The sequence below is a fragment of the Talpa occidentalis genome, unplaced genomic scaffold, assembly GCF_014898055.3.
Source record: "Talpa occidentalis isolate TD23 unplaced genomic scaffold, MPIMG_talOcc4v2.1 talOcc4.11, whole genome shotgun sequence".
NCBI classification, from domain to species: domain Eukaryota; kingdom Metazoa; phylum Chordata; class Mammalia; order Eulipotyphla; family Talpidae; genus Talpa; species Talpa occidentalis.
In genome coordinates this window covers 4,558,432-4,581,494 of record NW_023601104.1, presented here as the reverse complement: position 1 = coordinate 4,581,494, position 23,063 = coordinate 4,558,432, and the positions used below count along the sequence as shown (strand labels likewise).

The 23,063-nt window shown below is 38.5% G+C and overlaps 1 protein-coding gene across 9 annotated transcripts in view; it reads right to left on the bottom strand.

Annotated features, from left to right (window-relative positions):
• Positions 1 to 23,063, bottom strand: part of FMN1 (formin 1) — a 405,806-nt gene that overhangs the window by 306,946 nt on the left and 75,797 nt on the right. The window contains exon 5 of one of the 9 annotated variants that reach the window (XM_054700249.1): positions 10,739 to 11,078. The exons of the other annotated variants lie outside the window; for them this stretch is intronic. Coding sequence (XP_054556224.1) covers positions 11,053 to 11,078 — 26 coding nt within the window. The 3' untranslated portion in view covers positions 10,739 to 11,052. Of the gene's footprint in view, positions 1 to 10,738; positions 11,079 to 23,063 lie in introns of those variants that run through there. 9 annotated transcript variants of the gene reach the window in all.

Below are 23,063 nucleotides of genomic sequence, written 5' to 3'. Positions count from 1 at the left end.
AAGACAACAGGGAGCAATGAAATAAAACTCCATGTCTCCACAGGGTTCAATTCTAAATTCAAATGAATGATTCAATAAAGGTGCTCATATCCTATTTTATTCATTTTGAAATTTCTGTTGTTTCTCATTCTGCCTTCAAACTATAAAATGACAAAAGAAAAAAAATTCAAACCAAGCAAATCCTAAGCCACCAAGAAGAGTTTCATACTTTCATGCAGTAGAACATAAGGGGAGCCAGGGTCTTTTCGCAATGTTTTGGTTCAATTAAATTATGTTTTTTATCCTTTATACCTTGAAAATACTCGGTCAAACATAAAATTAATCCATCATTTTTAACTTAATGTTCTTAGCATTTTATCATTATCTAAATATTATCTTTTCTCCCCCCCTAAGGGAACTGTTATCATCTCAAATGTGACTTTACTATGTCTTAGAGCTACTGTGCTACCAGAAAACATAGGGCCAATTTAAAATGCATGTCAGTAGAAAAATCAATTTACTAAAAGAAAATTAACTTCATCGGGAAATCTTTCAGGAAAGCAACTGATCCATAAAGTGAGTTTAATCTGTACTAAAAATAGAATTGAATTCATCATCTATTTCCCAGTCAAGATGAACTTAACTATATATCAAGTTCATGATAAACATTTCCTGGAATGATTACACCAAACAAATAACAGAAGAGGAGAATTTGAGTCTAGCATTACTGAGAAATTAGCTTACTTATAATTTCATTTTTTTCAGGAGTATTTTTTTCACGGGATGGTCAATAATGGCTTGAAAGGAGCAAGAAGGAGTAGTCACAATTATCAATATATTAGGTTGACAAGATTTTCAGAAATTAGGCTTTTACTATAGGCTTGCATTTTATTTACATACATAGAATTCTTTTTGCCAAATTTTTACTTAAAATAACACTATGAGGTACCACTCACTGCTAATGAGTGAATTCTCTAATCTATTTTCTCTTTATTTGAAATGACAGTCATCTCTATTAATGAAAAGGATGCAGAAAAAAATTTTAATACTTTTTTTTTAAAGACTTATTTATGGGGCCTCCCCGGTGGCGCAGCGGTTGAGCGCTGGGTTGCGAAGCTGCCCGTGGCCTCCGCGGCGCCGGTTCAATCCCCGGCTGCTCCCCGGCCACCGGAGGAGGATCCCACATGGCGTGCAGACCTCTCCTGCCGCCCGCTGCTCCCCTCAGCAGTGTACTTCGGTCCTTCTGCCTGCTCTGCTCCCTACTCTGGCTCTGGTGAATTCTCTCACCCTCCCGCGTTTCTGACTGTACCCAGTGCTTGTATAAACAAACAAACAAACAAATAAAAATAAATAAATAAAACATGCCTCTATAAAAAAAAATTAAAAAAAAAAATAAAGACTTATTTATGCATACAAGAGCTGGGTGTAGGCCAGAGATGGGGGCAGTGGTGAGAGGCTTCACCAGAGACAGAGTGGGGAACAGAACAGGCAGATTGACCGAAGTACACTGCTGAGGGGAGCAGCGGGTGAGTCAGGAGAGGTCTGCTGCACCATTATATGGGTTAGCTCCCTGGCCAGGTATTGAACTCATCCTGCAGCAGCTGGTGATAGCTTGATAACGCTGAGACTTTAACCCCAGCACCACCAGGGAGGCCTGGATATAGAAAATTTTGAGGGAAAACTACAACCATCCTGCTATTAGGTTAGGGGATTGACATAACAGAGGATTCATTACAATTACAATCTGAGGTGTGTACCCAAGAGGGCTCATCCATAGAGAAGGAAAAGAAAACAAAACATATCACTCGGGAAACTGATAAAATGTTCCCATTCCTGCAGCAGTATCCTTCAACTACTTTCATTCTAAATATACTTTCTTAGTTCGCCATGGAATCAAGAATAGCGCAAATAAATTGAAAAAGTGAAAACAGTAAAGAAAAAAATTAGATAATTTGATGTAAATCAGTAAGGGTGTTAACTTTGCTGAAGTGATTTGATGCTTTTCTTTGCAGAAACTTAAAAACATTTCTATTTTTAAAACAATATTAATTTGAGTCTTAATATATGATTAAAAGAAAAAGCACTAAGAATGTTGAGACTTCATTGTGATGACTTCTGGAATGAGCAGAAGGAGATGCAACCCTCACCAATGGTTCTCAGAGAGATGGCAGCGTGGCCCTGGGGGGCAGCATTTTTTAAGGTGGGGCGCTGCCTTGAAACATAAAGTCTGTGTTTTAACCTGATGGTAAGAAAGGACGCGGTCTCTCTTACCGCCTGGATACCAGGAACCAGACTTGAGGGGGTCACCATTAAACATTGTTATTCTGGTTCTAGTGTTTCCAGGTCAGATGCTCTGGGGACTCTGGATGGCTCATTACCAAATGGAGATACTTTTTCACTTGACAGGGGTGGGAAACAGGAGTCGCCCCCTGAATTAGAAATTTGGACTATCTCTGGGTGATTTTGATTGAGCTCCTCCAGTCAGGTAAAGAACAGGCCAAAAATGGGTAAGGATTATGACTAATAGCTGGCATGATTTATCCTATTAAAGGGAAATAGGATTATTGGGGGTTGGGTATGAGAGGGATCTGGAGGACGGCTTAGCAAAAGACTCGTAACGGTATCTAGAATGGACTTTATTTCTGAGGTTTCAGAAATAAAGTAAATTCAAACCAGCTGAAATGCTGGCTGAAGGTGAGAGCAACTTGAAGTGAATAATAATGGAGATAAATTCAGTGCAGTCTATGCCTTGTGATTAAGTAGATAAAAAGGGAAACCTATGCTTTTATCATTCTGTTGGGTAGCTAGATGTTTTAAATTACTTCCAGTTTTCTTTTTCAATCAATACCACTTACTTTTGCTTGTCATTTTCCTCTTTTTATATTTATCTTTTAGTCTCACAATTAGGGTATATTTATTAATCGCAGTAAAAGTATTCATTTGACTCATAAGTTGCAAAGTATTACAACGGATGATGATGGAACAAGGGGAGAAATGAACCAGTGACATGACTTCCAGATCAGTAACTGAGTCTGTTAGCTTCTGGGAAGGAAGAAGGGTTTGTAGTTACGCATGGTAGTGCTGAGCTGTTCAGGACTAGCACTGAGCTGTTGAGGACCTATTTGGATGTACAGATGTATAAAATAAAGAGGTAGGGGAAGGAGGAGAAGGGATTAGGGTCAAAATAAGGGAGGGGTGGGAATAGTATAGGGACTATAACCAAGATGAAAATGCATACCTTGTGCAAAAATGAAAAATGTTATAAAAAATGTATAAAAGAAAAAAGAAAAAGAAAAAATCTAAAGAAGTGAAATCAGGTAGGAAGCTCTCATGATGGCTGGCTGTCCCTTCATTGCTCCCCCTTTTCTTGGAGCTGCTCCCAGAACCCAAGAGGAACACCTCTATTTTGACATGGACTTTTCAGAGCTTACTGATCAAAAAACAGTTATCTATCCCAAGCAGATACTAATAGATTTTTTTTCATTAAAAAATGGGAATGAGAAATTGCAAAAGGGTAGGGTCATATAAGTGACAGAAAAGAGACAGGAAATCTTTCCCATGAGCACTGTTTGTGACTGCCAGCCAAGGCTTAATTATTCTTCTTGACCTCCAAAAAAAATGCCATAGAATTCTACAAATAAAATCCTATTTTGATAAGCTAACCAGAGCCTTTAGTTAAGATCAGTGCTTCACAAACACATAAAGGCTAAGCGGTAAGAATACTAAACATTTCATTCAGTGTTGCATCTGTGGTTTTGAAAATAAAGGCATGGGGGAGGGGCAGTTTTCTTTAATGTGCACTCAATTTCTAAAGAAGTATAAACCTCACTATTTGAATCAATTGACCTTCAAAGGAATCTTTAAATCTATGGATGCGTCTGCAAGTTGTCTCTCTTACTGCACCTAGCGATCAGGTCTCACCACTCATTTAATGGTCATTCTCAGCAGCTTTGGGTGAGGTTTCTTTCCCTTGAAATTCCTTTTTAGAAACCACATCTTCTACACACTCCATATCTACTTTCTGTTTCACTGCTTACTTCTCGGTCACCTCACTGGCTCCTTATCCTCCCAACTTCTGAATCAAGGTATTTAACCTTAATACTATTGGTACTTGAACCCCATAGATCTTTGTGTGGGAGGATGCTCTATGCAGGGTAGGATGTTTAGCAGCATTTTTGGCCCCTACGCACTAGTTACCAGCAGCTTTCCCACCCTGCTCTCCCAGCCAATTGTGACCACTTAGTATCTCCAGTCATAGCTAGATGTCGGTGGGTTGAGAACCACTGATCTAAATATTTCAATTGCCCAAAGATCTGCACTGGACCTTCTCCTTTTTACTCCTTCTTCGGTCATGTCATTCAGTCTCAAAGTTTTAAATACCATGGAAACTGGAGTGACGCTCAAATTAATACATCTAACCTGGACCCCTCTCTCCAATTTCATACAGACACTGATTACTCACTGCTGGGCTAATACGTACCCCAAACTCTTGATTTTCCTCCTTACCTTGCTCCTTCTTCAGTCTTTCCCACTTGGTTTCTAAGATTAATAAGTTGCTTTGTTCTTGAATTCTCTCACATCCCACATTTTATGCTCAAGACCGGTTTGCTCTGCCACCAAGTTGTATTGTCAATGTGACCACTTGGCATGTCACTACCACTCAGTCTAAGCCACTATCTGCTCTCATCTGGGGAAGTGAAGTAATCTCCCAGCTTTCTTCCTTTCTGTCACTTCTGCCTCTCATAATATTTTCCAAAAGCATCCAAGGGTATGTTTTCAATGTCATACCATTTCACAAATCCAAATCTTCCAGTGGCTTCCCATAACAGTTTTTAAAAATGCAAATTCGTGGCTTTAAGGAGCCTAACCTGATCTGATGCCAATCTACCTCTTTCTCCCAGTCTTTTATCTCCTGCCCTTACCTACTTGCATCATTCCAGCCACCTTGATCTTTGTGCTGGTCTGTGGGTAAACCAACTTCACTCCTGACTGTGGAATTTGTACTTGGTGTTTCCTCTACTGGAATTCTGTCACCCAGACTGTCACATGGCTTATTTCTCCACATCACTTAGGTTTCTGTTCAAATAGCCTTCCAAGAAAGAAGTCTTTTTGTCACAGACCCTCTGCCAACATTTTCTTCCTGAAGTGTTTGTTCCATAACACTGAAACTATGTAATGAATAAATCCTGAAGCTAGCTAGAGCAATGCAGGTTATCGGATCAGATTTTCTTCTATAAAGCTGGCATTACAGTAGTCACTCTTTTTAAGAAAGTGAAAAGAAAAATGCTGTTATATTACAAATAAAACACTTTTCAATCACAATTAATTTTTGAAGTCCCAGAGGTGTGTTTTTAAATTTTATATATCAAAAAAAACAAAATAGGTTTCGGCTTGGGTGCTATTGGGAGTGAATGGCTAGAATACAACATTAGCAAGAATTCTGAGACCGTTCTCAGGTTCTGTGGGAAAGAGTCTTACGATTGATTAGCAATGCCTTCCCTGGTGCAGGAGGGAAGAGTGGTGGTTTGTGTACCATGTCTTGTCATCTTTTGACTAAGTTCTTTCATTCTTTTGTCTTCTCACTTTTGAGTATAACATGAAAACAAAATATATGAAACTCGATCAAGCAACTTAACTAATTACTGCCTTGGCAAAAGTTTTCAAGTGTGTGGGAGGAGGGGATAAATAAGGCCAAAAGATGCTGAAATAATCAGTAGGCATGAATTATCTATATATCTCTTAACAACCAAAAGTAGAGGAAGGACATAATGGCATAAGGAAATGAATCCAGAGATTTGTGTATAAGAGAATGCAATTATCTTACTTTCCTTGCCCTTCAGGAAAAGACAGGTTTAAAGGAGAAATTATGAGATTATAATGTGGAAGACATTTGAAGAGATTTTGCCATTCGTGAAACATTACTTATATTTTCTGATTCCCTAACTGCTGCTGAATAATTAAGCAAGAATAAGTCAGAAAAAAATTAAAAAAAAAAAAAACAAAAACATGAAGATGGGAGTAAAAGCACAAAAGTGAAAGGACAAAAAAAGGTCAGTATATAACAAAAACTTCCCAACCATCCAAACTCCTCTCCCCACTCTTAAGAAAGGTCAACTGATAGCCCTTGGCTCCTGACATGTAACTATATCCCATTGCTCTTTTGATGTTCTCACCAAGAGGGATTTAACTGCCCTTTTCCCTGATTCATTAGGTGGTCACTTCAAAGAGACTCCAAAGAGGCATCATTTGCCCAAACAACTCCCCTGTTTTAGTAAATCCAGACAAAACCCAAAAAGCAATCCATCCTACATTTCACACATTATTGTCTTTGGCCCCTGGTCAGTGACCTCAGCCTACAATATTGATTACCACCTCTGCCTCCCAATATGAATCCTGCAGGTGATCAATCAGTTCCCAGGACAGAGAAAGAGTTATTCAGTCTAATACTGGAAATTTCCCAAGACCCACTATTTCCCCAAGAAGAAACCAAACAAGCTAGCAAAACTTTTAACTCCATTTACAAGTCCCATCTTACCCCAGAGTCAAGGAGGGCATGAACCATACTTAGTCTAGAGCCTGCTTCTAGACTCTATTCAAGATGAAATGGGTACTTGATTTAGCAGGAAATACACTAAGACATTTTATTATATTAACAAATGTCTCTAACTACTATAATTTGAAAATAAGATGTATGCCATCTCTGGAAAAGGACAACATACAAACACACATAGTTTTCATATATTCTTTTATGATAATAATGAATAGACAAAGTGCAAATAAATGATCAGAGAATATGGAAAATAATCAACATCACTAGTAATGAAAGAAATTAAAGTGAAGAAAACAATAAAATACAGCATTCCCCCACCAAATCAGAAAGATAAAACTGAAAATATACAGTGTTGGTAACAAAGAAGGAAAACAGACACTTCATTCTGAAAAAGCAAGACCATGCCATCCTGTTCATTAAGTTAGTTGGGCACTTCACACGGTACTCGGACCTAGTAGCTTCCCACTAAACATTTGGTGAATTAATAAACAAAATAAGTGCATGAATAATCTGCTGGTGGGAGTAAGCTGAATAAAATCAGGAGGAATAATTTGCTAATAAATCTTAAAAGTCAGATAATAATCATACGTTTAGCACTGTAACTTTTCTCCTAAGAATGTGATCTAAAAATGCAAACATCCAATGCAACAAATGCTTGTGACATTATTAAAACACTAAAAAATTATAAACAGGTTTGCAGGAACAGTCCACAATAATTAAAACAATATAAAATATTTGACAATATGGGAAAGGATTTGTTATATAGCATGCTAAGCCAAAAAATTATTTATCAGGTATAGGAAATATTATGCAACCATAAAAAATTTGGGAAGAAAAGTAAATTTTAACAGTAATTTTTCTATGGGTGGTGGTAATGAAAAGTGTTTTTTCTATCCCAATAAGTCAATATTATTTTTGTAAAGACCACAGAAAACGTAGGTAACAAAAAGCAAATGCCTGTATTAACAGACTAAGGAGATCACTTTCTAAAAAGTGCTATTCTAACACATACCCACAAAACAACAATGGAACATGTACCCACTGACTCTCACAGCAGAGTTTCTTTTCTTTTTTATTCACTATTTGATTCTATTCAGGATAGGAAGGCTTTTTGAAGACTAACAAGTCATTTATTTTAAAATTCAACAAATTTCAATTAAAATCCTTCTGCTGGGCCTCCCTGGTAGACTAGGGCTTAAGTCTCAGCACTATCACTACTGCAGCCTGAGTCTGATCCCCCGCCAGGAAACTAATCCACATGGCACAGCAGACCTCTCCTGTCTTGCCCGCTGCTCCCCTCAGCAGTGTATTTCAGTAGAGCTGCCTGTTCTGCTCCCCACTCTGTCTTTGGTGAATTCTCTCACCCCCCGTACCTCTGGCCTACACCCCAGTTCTTCTATGCAAAAATAATAAAAATAAATAAATAAAAAATAAGTAAATAAAACAAAAGACCTCTGCTACTCCTTCAGCCATTTTCCCTGTGCTATTAATAGTTTAGAGGTAACTTGCAGTATTTTTTATCAATTAACGTTTTCCATATTAAAATAATTTTTAAAGTCTTCAGATGCAGGATATTTTTATTAACATTAAGGAAGGTTTAGAAACAAACCCATTACATCTTTTTACAGTGTCTTTGTATTGCACCTAAAATAGTTATTCAGAATAAACCAGATAATTTATGTGAATAAGTACTATGTAATTACAAACTGCCATTGAAATGTTAGTTTTAAATTTTTACTGTATGCCATTTCTTACCTTGTATTTATCTCTGATGGCCTATTTCCTCACATTCTATAAGCTGCTTCACTTTTGCATAATTTTGTTGATGATTTCGAATGTTAGATGATATATAAATGTTATATGGTATCTAAATACATACATTTTACAACACATATATGTTGCAAAATGCTTTCAACCCTACACAGGTCATTTAAACTATGAAAACAAAATTAAAGACCAACAGCATGCAAATCAAAACTACAATGAGATAGCACTTCACTCACAGGGCTATCATTTAAAAAAGTAAATAATAACAAGTGTTGGCAAGGATGTGGTGAAACTGAAACTCTTACACATGGTTGGGTGAGGAGGTAAAACGTGCAGAAGCTTTGGAAAAAAATCTGGTATTTCCTCAAAAGAATAAACACAGAATGACTGTGGTGCAGCAATTCCACTCCTAAGTATATTACACCCAAGAGAAATGAAAATATATCCACGCACAAACTTGTACACAGACGTTCCTGACAGCAATATTAATAACAGCCAAAAGGCAGGAACAATCCAAATGCCCATCTACTTACAGAAAACAAAATGTGCTATATCAATACAATGGAATAGAATTTGGCAATAAAAAGGATAAATCTTGAAAACATTATGCTAAGAGGCCAGTTATAAAAGAGCATTTATTGAAGGAATCCATTTATATGAAATGTACAAAAAAGGCAAACCTATAGAGGCAGGGAATAAATCAGTAGTTACCTGGAGTTGGAGATGACTGGGTAGAAATGGCCAGTGACTGCTGTGGGGTTTTAGGAGGGTGGTGAAATGTTTTAATACAATTGAGGTGATAGTTGCACACTTCTGTGAATGTACTAAAAACCACTGAATGGTACAGTATATGTGGGTGAATTGCATAGCATGTTTATTACATTTCACAAAACTTTTTTTTTTTGGAAAGACTGAGTTGTCATGGAAATTGGTAGTAGAATATATAAGTGTAATTTTGGGAAAGGGGTTGTGGAACTAAAAAATTATTCATATATTTTTACTACTTATATTTCTAAAAATTACAGAAATGGCTTAATGGAAATAAAAAGCTATATGAATAAAGATATTAACCACAGTAGTGCCTATTAGTTTCATCTTGGGGGAACAATTTAAATGTCTAACAATGGATTTAGTATTATGGTCCAGCTATATGATAAAGTATTATCATTTATTATAATTAAAAAGCTATAATTAGTAAGATGATAAAGAACCATAAAAATGTTTGGAGTAATTTTAGGTAAATATAGAAGTGTATAAAAATGTGAAACAAAGGAGCTTAGTCATTTTGATACACCCATCTCTATGAAAAGAGTCGAGGTGTTTGGATTATGGAAGATTTTGTGTTTTTGTTTTCTCTAGTAGTTTTCTTAGCTTATCCTTTTAATTAAAAAAAAAAGAAATTATTATTGCTCTTAAACAAGTAGTAAACACAGCTATCCAAAAAAGTTAAAGGTTCCCTGGAGATGACTAATAAAAGAGCAATAGGTGGGGAAGAATTTCAGGCACCAGTGTTTAGTTTAAGCTATATCACAAAACACCCAGATAATACTGGAGCAACAAGGTAGTTACAAACAATCCAGTTCATTAAATGACTGGCACCTATTCTACCTGTACCTCTAGTATAGTCTTTATCCAGTATTTTTCTTTTTTCTTTTAAAGATTTATTTATTTATGCTTACAAGAGCTGGGATACAGGCCAGAGATGCTGGGAGTGAGAGGATTCACCAGAGACAGAGTGGGGAGCAGAACAGGTAGACTAACTGAAATACACTGCTGAGGGGAGCAGCGGGCGGGACAGGAAAGGTCTGCTGCACCATGTGGGTTGCTCCCTGGCCAGCCGGGGATTGAACTCATGCTGCAGTGGCTGCGAATTGCTTCATAGTGCGGTGCTTAACCCTTTGTGCCACCAGGGAGGCTCTATCCAGTATTTTTCAATGTTTCATTTTTTCAATGAAATAGTCATTGCTACTCAGTCAAGAGAAGTCTGAGTATAGTCCTCATCTTCCAAAGTGCCCATATACAAGTTAAGTGACAACACATTGAATGAATATTTAACTGATAGGGTTGTGTTCACAGATGCCACAAACGTGGTTTGCTCGATATGATACGTGGGGGTGAGGAGAAGTGAAAGGAGCACACGTATACGTGGGGCTTGGAGCTACTATGTTCAGAAAGGGTGAGCCTTTGAGTTACAGCTATCCTCAGTGGTCCAGGTGTGCAAGGAATGAGATGAAGGCAGAGAGACTACTAGAATCTTTGCTACTAGACACCTTGATGATAGAGAGCATGCCTTTGTTTTTCTATTGTGCCTCCGAGTGTATAGGGGATGAGAGCTCAAAATTCTTGTAGGTCAGTGCAACAAATATTTACCATCCCAAGGTACATGTAGCTCTAAGTACCTTATGTTTCAAATGTCTACTTTTATTGGTGTAACGTAGATGTCTCTCTCCCAGAACTTGACCCTACATTGTGTGATCATTTGTTAATGGATTACTCACTTTCTGACATATTCGTCCCCAAAGGTTAAATGCCTCCTTGACCTTGATGAAATCAGTCATTTTCTACATAGGAATTGAACAAAATGGGAGTGCCCACGTATTTGTGATGTAAGTTCAGCACAAACTGAGTCACCTATTGTTCTGAATTATCCAAGCATCTTACCTTTCCAACCAGTAGCTAATAAAAACGAAGTTTCATGCTGAAGCCACTGAAATTTATTTTAAGATCCTCCTATCTCCTTTCTTCAAAATTCAGTTTTATTCTTCATTAAGGTAGAGCATTCCTATTAAAGATTTAGAAAGTTCCTATGAGTAGAAGGAAAGTAGTCAGCCATAGCGTCCAGGTTCAGGGGTGGACTATTAAACAGTTTGGTGGATTTCATTCTAGTCTTTCTGTCTGTGTGTTCTTTTGTTGTTATCCTGTGTTATTTCTTTGGGGAAATAGCTAGAAACACAGGGTATTTAAAATTATGAGGTCTCTTTTCTCCAAGGACAGTTTGTTCCTCCATAAATTAACACAGCCCTGCTCCTCTACTGCCAGCTATTGCCTGGGCTCCTATATTAAACAGAAAAATCACCACACATCACACTCCAGGCACCTTCCTTCACAGCCACCCCACACTCCAACTTAACAATAGCACTGCCTACCTTCTGTTCCTACTCTCCCCTTTCAGATAATACAAGTCACCATCAAACAAGGATTTCCCATGTTACTTCAAACATTGCACACCGGGGGCCTCCCCAGTGGCGCAGCAGTTGAGCGCTGGGCTGCAAAGCTGCCCACAGCCTCTGCAGCGCTGGTTCGATCCCCGGCCCGCCGGCGAGGGTCCCACGTGGTGCGCAGACCTCTCCTGCTGCTCCCGCTGCTCCCCTCAGCAGTGTACTTCGTCAGTCTGCCTGCTCTGTTCCCTGCTCTGGCTCTGGTGAATTCTTTCACCCTCCCACGCTTCTGACTATACCCAGTGCTTGTATAAATAAATAAATAAATCTTTAAAAAAAAAAAAAAACATTGCACACCGGGTAGCAGAGATTGGGTGCTCTACCTCAGAGCCAGCTCTGTGACCAGCTCAGTCCTTCTAGCCTTGACTCCTTCCATACCATCTCCTGTACTTCAAAGAGCAGTCTTCTTTGATAATAAAACCCTAGCTGAAAAGGGCTTCCACTGTCCCTTTAATTAATCTCATTATGCGTTTACCCACAAGCGTGGGAAACGAGGTTAACACCCACCTGCCTGCTCCTTAGCTCAGGAACTGCTCAGGCTCACTGGAGTCCCAGTCAAGCTACTCCCTTGTCAGATGTCCACGGGTGGTCTCCTACCCTGGTTTCCTGCCTTCCCTGTCTTGCACACTTCTGTTCAGAGCATTGACTTGGTTTCCCATCAAACCTGCTCTGACCTATAAGTCCTACAGGGCATGAGCACTGGTCCCTGCCCTTTGGCAGGCTCTGTAAGTGTGGCCAGGAAGCTCCATGCTCGATGCCCATTCTAGGCTTGTGGACATCATGCCTGCGAGTCCTTGCTTATCCCAGGAGAAAGAAGCACTCTGTGTTTATAGCAGCACTGTTTACAATAGCTAAGCTTTGGAAACAACCCAAATGCCCAAAAATAGATGACTGGATCAAGAAGATGTGGTACATATATATACCATGGAATATTACTCAGCATCCAAAAAAGATAAACACATGCAATTTGCAGCAACATGGATGGCGCTGGAAGGGATCATGCTCAGCGAAATAAGCCAGAAAGAAAAAGAGAAATACCGGATGGTCTCACTCATAGCAGGAATCTAGAAAACTTAAATAAGGGACCAGGAAAATGAATAACTATAAGAAAGTGAAAATCAAAATCAACAAAAAACTATGAACCAGAGACACTTTTAGGGGGGCAGGGGCGGGAGGGGAGGGATTGGGGTCAGAATGGGGGGGCTGCAATTGTATGGGGAATATAAAAATAAAATTTATTATTAAAAAAAAAAAAAAGAAAGAAGCACTCTGAGTAAGGCCCCCTACAAGTCTGATTTCAGGACAATGCCATAAAAGAAACACTTGGTCTCATACTTCCTCAACACTTAGACCTAGACATAAGTACACAGAAATTATGAAAATCTGAATATTTTCCAAGACAGTGTCAGAAAAGACTTGAGTATGTAAGGTGTGGTCGTTCGATTCCCAGGAGCCTATCTCTGCCACATCTGCTCCTCTTCTGGAATAAGTTATTGTTGGCTCAACCATTTGAATCATCCAGCTGATTGTGTGCACCACAAGAACTCCACGCAAAGTGAGTCTCTCCTTGTCTCATGACTAAAGCACTTAGGTTTCCCTTCCCTGCCTCATGACCAACAATGCACCTTTCTTGGGCACAGCCAGCAAGTAAAGAGAAATGGCTGCTGCAGTTTCACCTGTATTTCTCACCACCTGAATGAACACACACTTCAAATACCCATAAACTACTCTTTAACTTCTAGAAATAATCTTTGTTCACCCTTATTTTTCTTTGACTGAAAAGATGAAAACATCTCCAGAATTACTATTCAGCCAGCCACTGAAAAGTTCAGGAGTTTTGGTTACTGAACATACCTTGAAAGATATGTGACCTGTGCTCAATTTTAATTCCATGCGTGATCAGTATATCTATTTAACAAGTAATAATTGTATGGTTGTCAAACCTTCATTTATTCATTCAATCAAAATACTGATTAAGCACCTAGTGAAACATGTGATACAAAGATTATTACAAGTCCTTGCCTTCAAGGAGTCCAGCATCCCTTAGAGAAAAAAGCAAAAGCAAATAAATTCAAGGAATATAAGTATTAAAAGGAGAGTAATAAGGGAATGAAGGTAACCCTAAACTGGGGGTTGGGGATGATTAAGGATGGGATAACCTCAGGGAAAAGAATACTTGATACTTGAAAAATGAATAAGATTTATCTTGGCAAACAGGAAGGGACAAACACACATGAAAGAATGTGTGTGCTCAGCAGATGGCACATGTTTAAGTATGACCGGAATGTGGGCTGCCTATGGAAGGGGCAGGCAGGGACCAGGTGTTTAAGGAGCTGTTCACAACCCTACTAAGGAGATTGGATTTCATCCTCAAGTCATGAAAATATCTTTATAAGGGAGAGACTTGATGTCTTGCCAGCTCCCCTCACCACCTCACTCCTGCCTTTTAAATGCACATTTGCATTCTCCCACAAGCCACAATGCACACCACCTGCTGTGGACAGCACCTGCATCAGGTAATTGTCTACAACTGCTTACCTGTTTGTTGTTCCTCAATGTCCTAAATCTATTCTCAGCTCCTATATTGTTGCTTCTGGCCACATTGTTAGTTACCACTTGGGTTTTCTTTCTTCATTGCTGCTTGACTCTTAACTCTTTGTGGTCAAGACTTTATTTAGTTTCAGGTTACAGACATTCTCACCCACCTCTACAGCAGACCCGTTTGCATCATTATTCATTTCAACTAGAGTCCCACTTGCAGTTAAGGTCGTCAGGTGGCTCTGGGTTGTGTTAAGAGTTTTCTTGACATGAATGGGGTTTGTAGTCTCTCACCTAATAGACCTATACAGAATGACTAGTGATCTAACTGTAAAAAAGGAAATCCCAAGTTATAGTTATGTCCCTGGTGTTGGTTAGTGCTCTGATCTTGCTTAACCATAGGTCGCTATGGTTGAATTACCAACTTTGTTGAAGAAAAAAATGGAAATCTATAAAAACTTTCTCACTGGAGTTGACCTATAGACTAAGAAGTCCAATTTTCTACTTTCCTCTGCACATCTGGAGAAATCTTCTAGCTATTTTGAAGTATTTTTGGCTCATCTTAATTCTTGCTCCACCCAAGGACAAAACTTGGAAAAAAGATGTACGGTCCATCTCTATGGTTAAATTCCTTGTGCTCATTATTCTGGCATTCCATTCCAACCTCTCCCAGCAAAACTGCCTGTCCTAAAGCAGTTGTAGAAGCTGAAGGTATGTAAAAGTACAAACAAGATTGTGAGTGCACAGATAATGTCAGGTAGGATTTTTTTTTCCTCATTAAAAATAGAATGGGGCACCTCCCCTGGTGGTGCAGCTGTTGAGTGCTGGGCTGCAAAGCTGCCCGCGGCCTCTGCAGCACCGGTTCGATCCCCAGCCACCAGCGAGGGTCCCACATGGCGCGCAGACCTCTCCTGCCGCGCCCGCTGCTCCCCTCAGCAGTGTATTTCGTCAGTCTGCCTGTTCTGTTCCCTGCTCTGGCTCTGGTGATTCTCTCACCCTCCCGTACTTCTGACTATACCCAGTGCTTGTATAAATAAATAAAAATAAAATCTTTAAAAAAATGGGGAAAGCATAGGTCTTGGAGTCACAGAGATTACGATGTATTCATTTGGGAAAGTTTTTCACATATCAAATGGAGATGATAGAGGTTTCCCAAGAGTATTGTGAAGATTAAACAAGGCGAATGTTTAAAGTACTTTATATAGTGTTCAATAAATGAGTGCCAATCCTTTTATCATCACCATTACCACTATTACTATTACTTCCACAACCAATGAAATATGGCACTGAAGTCAATGACCCAACTTTTAGATGTGTTAATTATGATCTTGCAGGAACTTAGAAATACTCTATTTGAAATTGCAGTTCAGCTCAGACCAGGTATATTATTTATCAAGAAATGTAGAGGGCACAAATGTTTTAACTATTGACTGCTGGTAAAGAGCTGATTCCCCTCTATCAGTTCTCAGTAGCCCCTAAGTTTTACTCTAAAAGAGAGAAAGAAAACAAATCCAGGTGCTGGAAGCTATACACCCTCAGATTCTGGCAGTTACAGCAAAAACGCTTGTAATTCCTGCCAGAAAGAAGACAACACAGAAATTCGGCAACTATTTAAACGTGATTTAAATTTTGGAGGTTATGGGAACCCTAGCTCCATTTTGATTACTGGCACTGAGAAATATAGAGGTTGTGAGATTTCAAAGGCGCACTTATTTCTTGGAGTATTATTATTTAACTAGGATATGTTACTGAACAGCTTTTCTTTAAATGAATTATTTAACCTGACAGTTGCTGTTGGAAAATCCCAACTATGGATTGAGTTGCTCCTGGCACCTCAATAAATTTAACAAGTCCACTTCTTATTTTATGAGTGCATAAAATAAGAAAGTTAAGTTGATAAAAGTTTGCAATGATTTCAATAAGTAGACATTAATTTCTTATATTCGCTTCACCTATACCCAATGGAAATAGACATCATGCCACAAACAGCATTTTTATACCATCTCAAGGGGCTAGAAAAGGCACACTTTACCTCCTTGAAGAAATAATAGAGCAAACAATGTGAAACATACTCAGGACTATATAACAAATTAGTGTTTGAACTAAAAGTAAAATTCTGAACTAAAAATAAAATTTACCTTGAATTGAAAAACCTATTCTTTATCTATTCGAGGATACTAACAATGGGACGGTAATAAGGAAGGGGAATAAAACCCTTTCATGTTCCTAGAAAGAAAATCTTTGTTTCCCCAAGTCAAAATTATGACATAATGTGTTGTAAATCTAAATAGACTTTTCTAAAACTGATTCTAATTTTGTTGCAAGACGAAATCATATGAATTCTGATTAAATGTGAACACAGGGGTATCATTACTTTAAGAAATGCTCACAGATCACATAGTTTGTAAACGTTAAGTTATTTGACTCAGCATGTAATATCCTCCCTGGGAAGACTTTAGTATTTTCTGTTTTAATTAGTAGTTCCCACAGAGCAATTAAAACAAGAAATTTTCTCATTTACTTTATTAATAACTTTCCTCGTAGTTTAAAATCCCCTGTGTTTGGAACCTCTAGATGCAGTAGATGCAGAGACTCTCAGGGGCATACTAAGATGTCCATTGAAAAAATTGAAATAAACCAGAAAAATAGCTTCAAATAAGCACCAGCAAACAGCAAGAAAAAGGAGAGTAAAATTATCAATATCTCCCATAAGGCTGAAATTAATTTATTTTATGTATCTAATTTTTCCTAGCAATTTCTCTAATTTGAATATAAAGTTAGAAAATAACAACCTCACTACCATAAAAAACTTGTTTGATAGGGACAAGGGGCAGTGCTTGTAGGAAAGAAGGTATCAGAAAAATCTCCTTTTACATCCCAATAATGTCCAAATTATATTACATGCAAAGAGAATTATTTAAACAATGCCTGTGGTAAAAATCAGGCACAAAGTGTTTTCACATATTTTGGCTAAATAATCTAGATTAAATGTTTCTGGATATCGATACAGCATTTTATTAGAGTACCTGTCTTTACAGAATTACATAAAATCTTCACCTTCAATAATACAAAATGTCACATCCACACCACAAAGTCTTCTGTAGTATAAGATTATTTCTAAAACTCCTTTTATAAGTAAATAAGCATACTTATCCTTAGCTTTTTTCAACAAAACTGAATGAACATATTAATAATAAAATAATATGACTGGAAAAAAATTCAAGATCAGCAGCCCTGCAGGTTACAATTGGAGAACTCCTGGACAAGTGTGTATCAAACAATGACCTTTACCAAGAACTCACCTTTCATGGTTTAGCCAGGAAAAAAAAAAACAAAAAGCAACAACAACAACAACAACAAAAAAAACCCCACAAAAAAACCGAGCAAGCTAAATGTACTGATTAAGCAAAGAGGAATTTCAGTTCTGATCACCGAAATAGATTTATTTCCATCTTAAATAGAAACCATTCTTTCCCCACCTACAACCAAGAGCAAAGACTTCAGCTTTTCAAGCTTACCTTCCTCTGGGGCTACTGACCTCCTGTGTCGGCACTTCCAGATCTTGGGAACAGAGATAGCCTGTCCATGTCTGGGGTTGTAGTGATAGTATGCACCCATAGTGCTGAAAGGTGGGGAGCCTGCAGCAAACATGATGGATTCTCAGGATAGCTCGAGAAGGAACACATAGAGGATGGACATCCCCTGCTCCATTGTAGGAGCAACTGGTACAGTGCTACCAGGGCAGAGGCTCCGCCAAGCAGCGATGAGTCAACCTTCTATGTCAATAGTGGGCCAGACAGGTTTCACCACTACACAGTCATATTAATGACAAAACTTATAAAAACAACAACAACAATATTCTTGAAGAGCTTCCTTTTATTACTTCCTCTTTCATGGGAGAGAAGTGACTGCTATGTTTTTTTAAAGAGTTTTCAGCTAAACACAGAAACTTAATTAACACCTTTTTTTAATCTTTCACTTGGCGAATCACCTCTCAGCACTAAGCCCTCCTGTTCTAAAAATGAATGATTCTACTATTTCAGTCTTCAAAATGTGTTAGCGATTTTATTTTCAGATTTTGAAAGCTAAGCTCTTTCCTCCTCCCATAAAATGACCCCCATCACGACACTTGGTCTTGGATGTAAACTTGAACTCTGAAAAAAATCACTGTATAATTATCTTAATGAGACTATGTTTACATTGTGTCTTTTATCTAAAGAGCTCAAAGCATTTTGCTACCATGATCTTATTAAGCTTTACAACACCCCACTCAGGAATGCCATGCTAAGGATTATTATTATCAATTTTAACAGGTGGGTAAACTGAGAGATTAGCAATTAAATGACTCCATTTGAAGTTACAATACTAGCTGAAGGCACAGTTTCATTCAGGACTCTGACCTCTCTTTGCAAGGATATACCCAAATCGCCAAGGAGAGCTTCATGTTGAAATAACAATCAGCTTTCACTTCTCAGATTCTATTCTTTTGTACAAATGTTTTAAAGCACTTATTAAAAAGGCGAATCAAAGTTATTTTATGTCTGTAAATTATGGCACACGTGCTATCGATAGATCTTAGCTCCAGTCCCTTTACTCCCCGCTTTACCCATCCCAAGGGCCACCACCATTCTTGCCCATCAGTGGGTCAGGCCGTAGGCAGTGCTCACACAGTCTGTATAAACTGATTAGCTGGGGAACTTTTTTCCATGTGCTGGAAAGAAAAGGTTTTCAAAGCTGGTCATCCTGCGCATGTTCGTTGTGAGGAATTAAAAAATTATGAAATTGTACAACGTCGAAGTGAAAAAAATCTCAAGTTGCCACCCCTAGAGCTGCCATTGTTATACATGGGGCCACATGAATACACATATATGGTGATGACAGGAATAAATGTCCTGTAGCTTTCTGGGTTGTCTTTTCATTTTCCAATATTTTTTGGTCATCACTCTTTGTCAGTTCATACATATCTATATCTATAGCATCCCTTAAAGTGACCACATATCCATCTTTCTGGATATGTGTACATGAATACACAAACATTTATTTGGCCCAGTTCCCCTTTACTGGACATTTGGAGACTTCCTTTCTTTGTCTCTCTTATGAACTGCAAAATAAAAAAAAAAAAAATTCTTGTATGTTTGATTTGATGTGTTTTTAAAATATTTATTTTGGCTCTGTTAAAGATGGAGGAGCATAGAATGAGCCCATTTTCCCTGCCCCCACTTACATGTATGTGGCTACCTTGGACTACAAGTCCCAATATGCCATGAGCTGGACTTTCTGAGCAGGGTTGTTCCTGGAAACTAGGAGCAGTGCTGAGTGGCCAGGAGGACCTATACAACATGGAGGCAGATGGCTCATCTTTCTCTCATGCTTTTGCAGCCTGACTTGCACCCTGGTATTGCTGGGAAGGAGACCTGATGGGATCATGCAAAGCAGAGACATGCAGAAATCTTATAACAGATACTTGGAAGAAGGTCTCTCACATGAGTGAGAGACAATTGGGGAGAGGCTGCTTCTGGTCCTCAGCAGAGACAATGGCAGTTACTAACTTGATGCAGCATATTTTCTGTTTTCTCTCTCTTCTGTACTAGCTAACTGGGACCTAGCTAACCCCCTTCTTTTTGTGGTTCCCCAAGGTACTTTATTTAGACTTAGTGGCAAGCTTTTGGGCTGACCCTGCTTGGCCATTTGCTTACAAGGAGAAAGAGAAATAAGGGGGCTGTTGGGGGATTATTAGGAAACTATTATTAAGAATATCCTTTATGGGCCTCCCCGGTGGCGCAGCGGTTGAGCGCTGGGTTGCAAAGCTGCCCGCGGCCTCTGCAGCGCTGGTTCGATCCCCGGCTGCTCCCAGGCCACCAGAGGAGGGTCCCACATGGCGCTCAGACCTCTCCTGCCGCCCGCTGCTCCTCTCAGCAGTGTACTTCGGTCCTTCTGCCTGCTCTGCTCCCCGCTCTGGCTCTGGTGAATTCTCTCACCCTCCCGCGCTTCTGACTGTACCCAGTGCTTGTATAAACAAAACAAACAAGCAAACAAATAAATCATAAATAAATAAAAAAATACATGCTTCTTTAAAAAAAAAAAAAAGAATATCCTTTATTCTCTCTCTATGCACACTAATTCTATTAAAAATCTGTCATACTAAGAGTGTGCTTCCTTTGTATTGGCCCACTTATAGGTTGGGTACCCCTTAACAGTTTGGGATTCCCTGGATGCCTCTCAGTCACATGCTAAGAGACCTGCTTCCCATTTTTTCTTAATCCAGTATCACTTCTTTACTTACTGACAAAAATACAAGAAACCAATTTCTGCATGTACTTTATCTGTACCAACTGGCTTGTTGCCAGAGAATCTCTTCAAAAAGAGTATCACAAACATTAAAGATTTCTACATGTATGTACAATATGTATTCTCTTGAATACGACTATCATTGAAAAATGGATCGTTAATCCAATCAGCTAGAATATGATTTTGCCCAGCATTTTAAGATTCCAAATCTGTTTCCCATTCTTTAAGTGATCCAGGAAACTTCTTATGAAAATATACCTGTGGCTCTATTACTGAGCATCTTTTTGCATATAAGCCTGTAGCCTCAGATATAAAAACAGTTCCCCTCTTTCTTCCCATCACTTCCTGGCAGGGGGTTTGGCTTTATCTGAAGGCTATTTCCTTGCCTTTATTCATATGGCAAAAAAATGTGAGTGGGGAAAAAAGATGGAGGGATGGTTAAATGATATTGTAAGAAAACAATATGTACCATCACCCATCTATGACTCACAGCCCACTTTCACAAATTTCATTCGACCAAAAGATCAAATCCTTGCCTTTTCCCAATAGACAGTTGTGGTTCCTGTGTTTTAGAACAAATAGCAATGGGCAAATAGAGTTTAGAGAATGTGTAAGTCTGAGTTTCAGTATATAATGACTGATTTCTCTATAGCTCTGCTCTCTCAGACCACAGTGGAAGATTTGGTGTCCTTTATTTTCAATTCATTTACAGTGTTTTGGACTATCTATAAATCGAGAAATCAATGGAAATGCCTTATCCCCTCATTTCCAGTGGGCTCTGCCCCAGTATCTCACTTCGTGTGTCTACTATATCACCTCCCAATAAAGTTGACTGGTATTATATTTCTATTTTAACAACTGTAAAAGGGGGAAGAAGCAATAGACTTAGAGCCACAACAAAAATCTAGACCATAACTAGGTTTTCATCATTGGTTTTTCCTATTAATTTATTCATATGTTCACTTACTAAATATGCACCACAACAAACAATGTGAATAAGAGACAATCTCTGCTTTTATGGAGCTGACAATACACTTAGGGCAACAAAGAAAGTAGGCAATTAAAGAATAACACCCTATAAGAGCAAGGAAGAATTTCTGGAAACTGCTACAGCTATCTACACAGAAAAACAAACAAAACTCTTGCCAGTAGAATGAAGGGCAATGTTCTCAGTTATGTGAAGCCAAAAAGGTTTTGAAAACCCTCATTTTTCCCTCAACAAAGAAGTGGATAAGCTAAGGAGACTTATTTATTCTTGTCATATTCCAAGTCTACTTGTTTCTACCCCTTCTTAAAATAATATTGTATTTTCTAAGTTGAACCAACCAAGTTATCGTACTCTTCAAAAAGAATTTTTAATCCAATCATTAACTCTGTTCCTGAAAAGTACATGTCACAGTGAAAATGTAAGGTAGTTCAGAACAAGTCTTTCTTTATATTGGTTTAAGACTCTGCACATTCGGCTCACTCTTTAAATGCTTGTGCCACAGTAAATTTCATGCATGCCTCCTAGGCATCCTGAGCATATAAAACATAATAGGATAAACAAGTAGGGCAGTATCCTGACATCATCTTCTAAATAGTTCCACTTGACAGTCCAACAATGTTCAAATCTAATGGCCACTGACGACATGTACAATGTGTGAGAGAGAAACTTTAATGTTTGTGTCAAATATATGAATGCTGAATTCACCCATGCTGGCCGAACTCACTACAAGTCTGCTCCTCCAGAGAGTTAAGAATGAGGGTTTGTTCCAATTAGTGCCACTATCTTGCTACATAATCTAACTATTTAAACTCGCTGTATTAAGGAATAGTATGAGAGTGAGCTATTTAATGAGATATGTGCTTTAATAATGATTTGGGTTTCTAAGAAAGCTATGTACCTTTTATGACTTCTCACTCTAATATCAACATAATGATATTGGCTTCTATTTGGTCTTTTGGTCCCTCTGAGCATACAGTTCATCAGTGAGAACGCTTCCATAAGACTGCATGTGATGGAAATCCACCTATACTAACTTAAGCAAAATGCAATATATTAGCTGATATAACCAAAAGGCCAGGGTGATAGGCATGGCTGGATCTGAGTGCACAAATGATCTATGGGATGTCTTTGCATCCTTTGCTTCTGTTTTCCTCTCATAGAGTTAAAATGGTCATTATAGCTTCAGAATTATACACTTCCAGTTCAGTAACCATGGTTACTAAGAAGGTTCCCAGCTGTTCTAGCAGAAGATACATGAATCACTCTTCTAGAATAATTAGGAAAATGTGCCCATCCTTGAACCCATCACAGTAGCCCAGTGATGTGAAATGTATTGCCCAGTCTTAGTCACCCATCCAAGTACTAATCAGGCTCAATCCTGTTTAGCTTCCAAGATCAGACAAGACCTGGTATGTTCAGGGTGGTATTGCTGTAGTATGCCCAGTCTTGGATGACATGACCATTTCTTGTTCCAGGATATCAGTCTCATCCTTGCAAAATGAGATAGGTAGAGGTGGCTCTTCAAAAAAAAAAAAAAAAAAAAGTGGCTATCTGTTACCAGACAAAGGGGAAAAAGGATGTCCTGTGAGAGAAAAACATCGAAGCCCTCTATAAAAGAGTCCTGATACATAGAAATTAGATGTCAGCTACACGCTATGCTGTTATAGCTTCTCTGTTCACTTCTGACCGAGGCCCCTCTGTACATTTCACCCACCCTTGCCATTTTACTTATTCA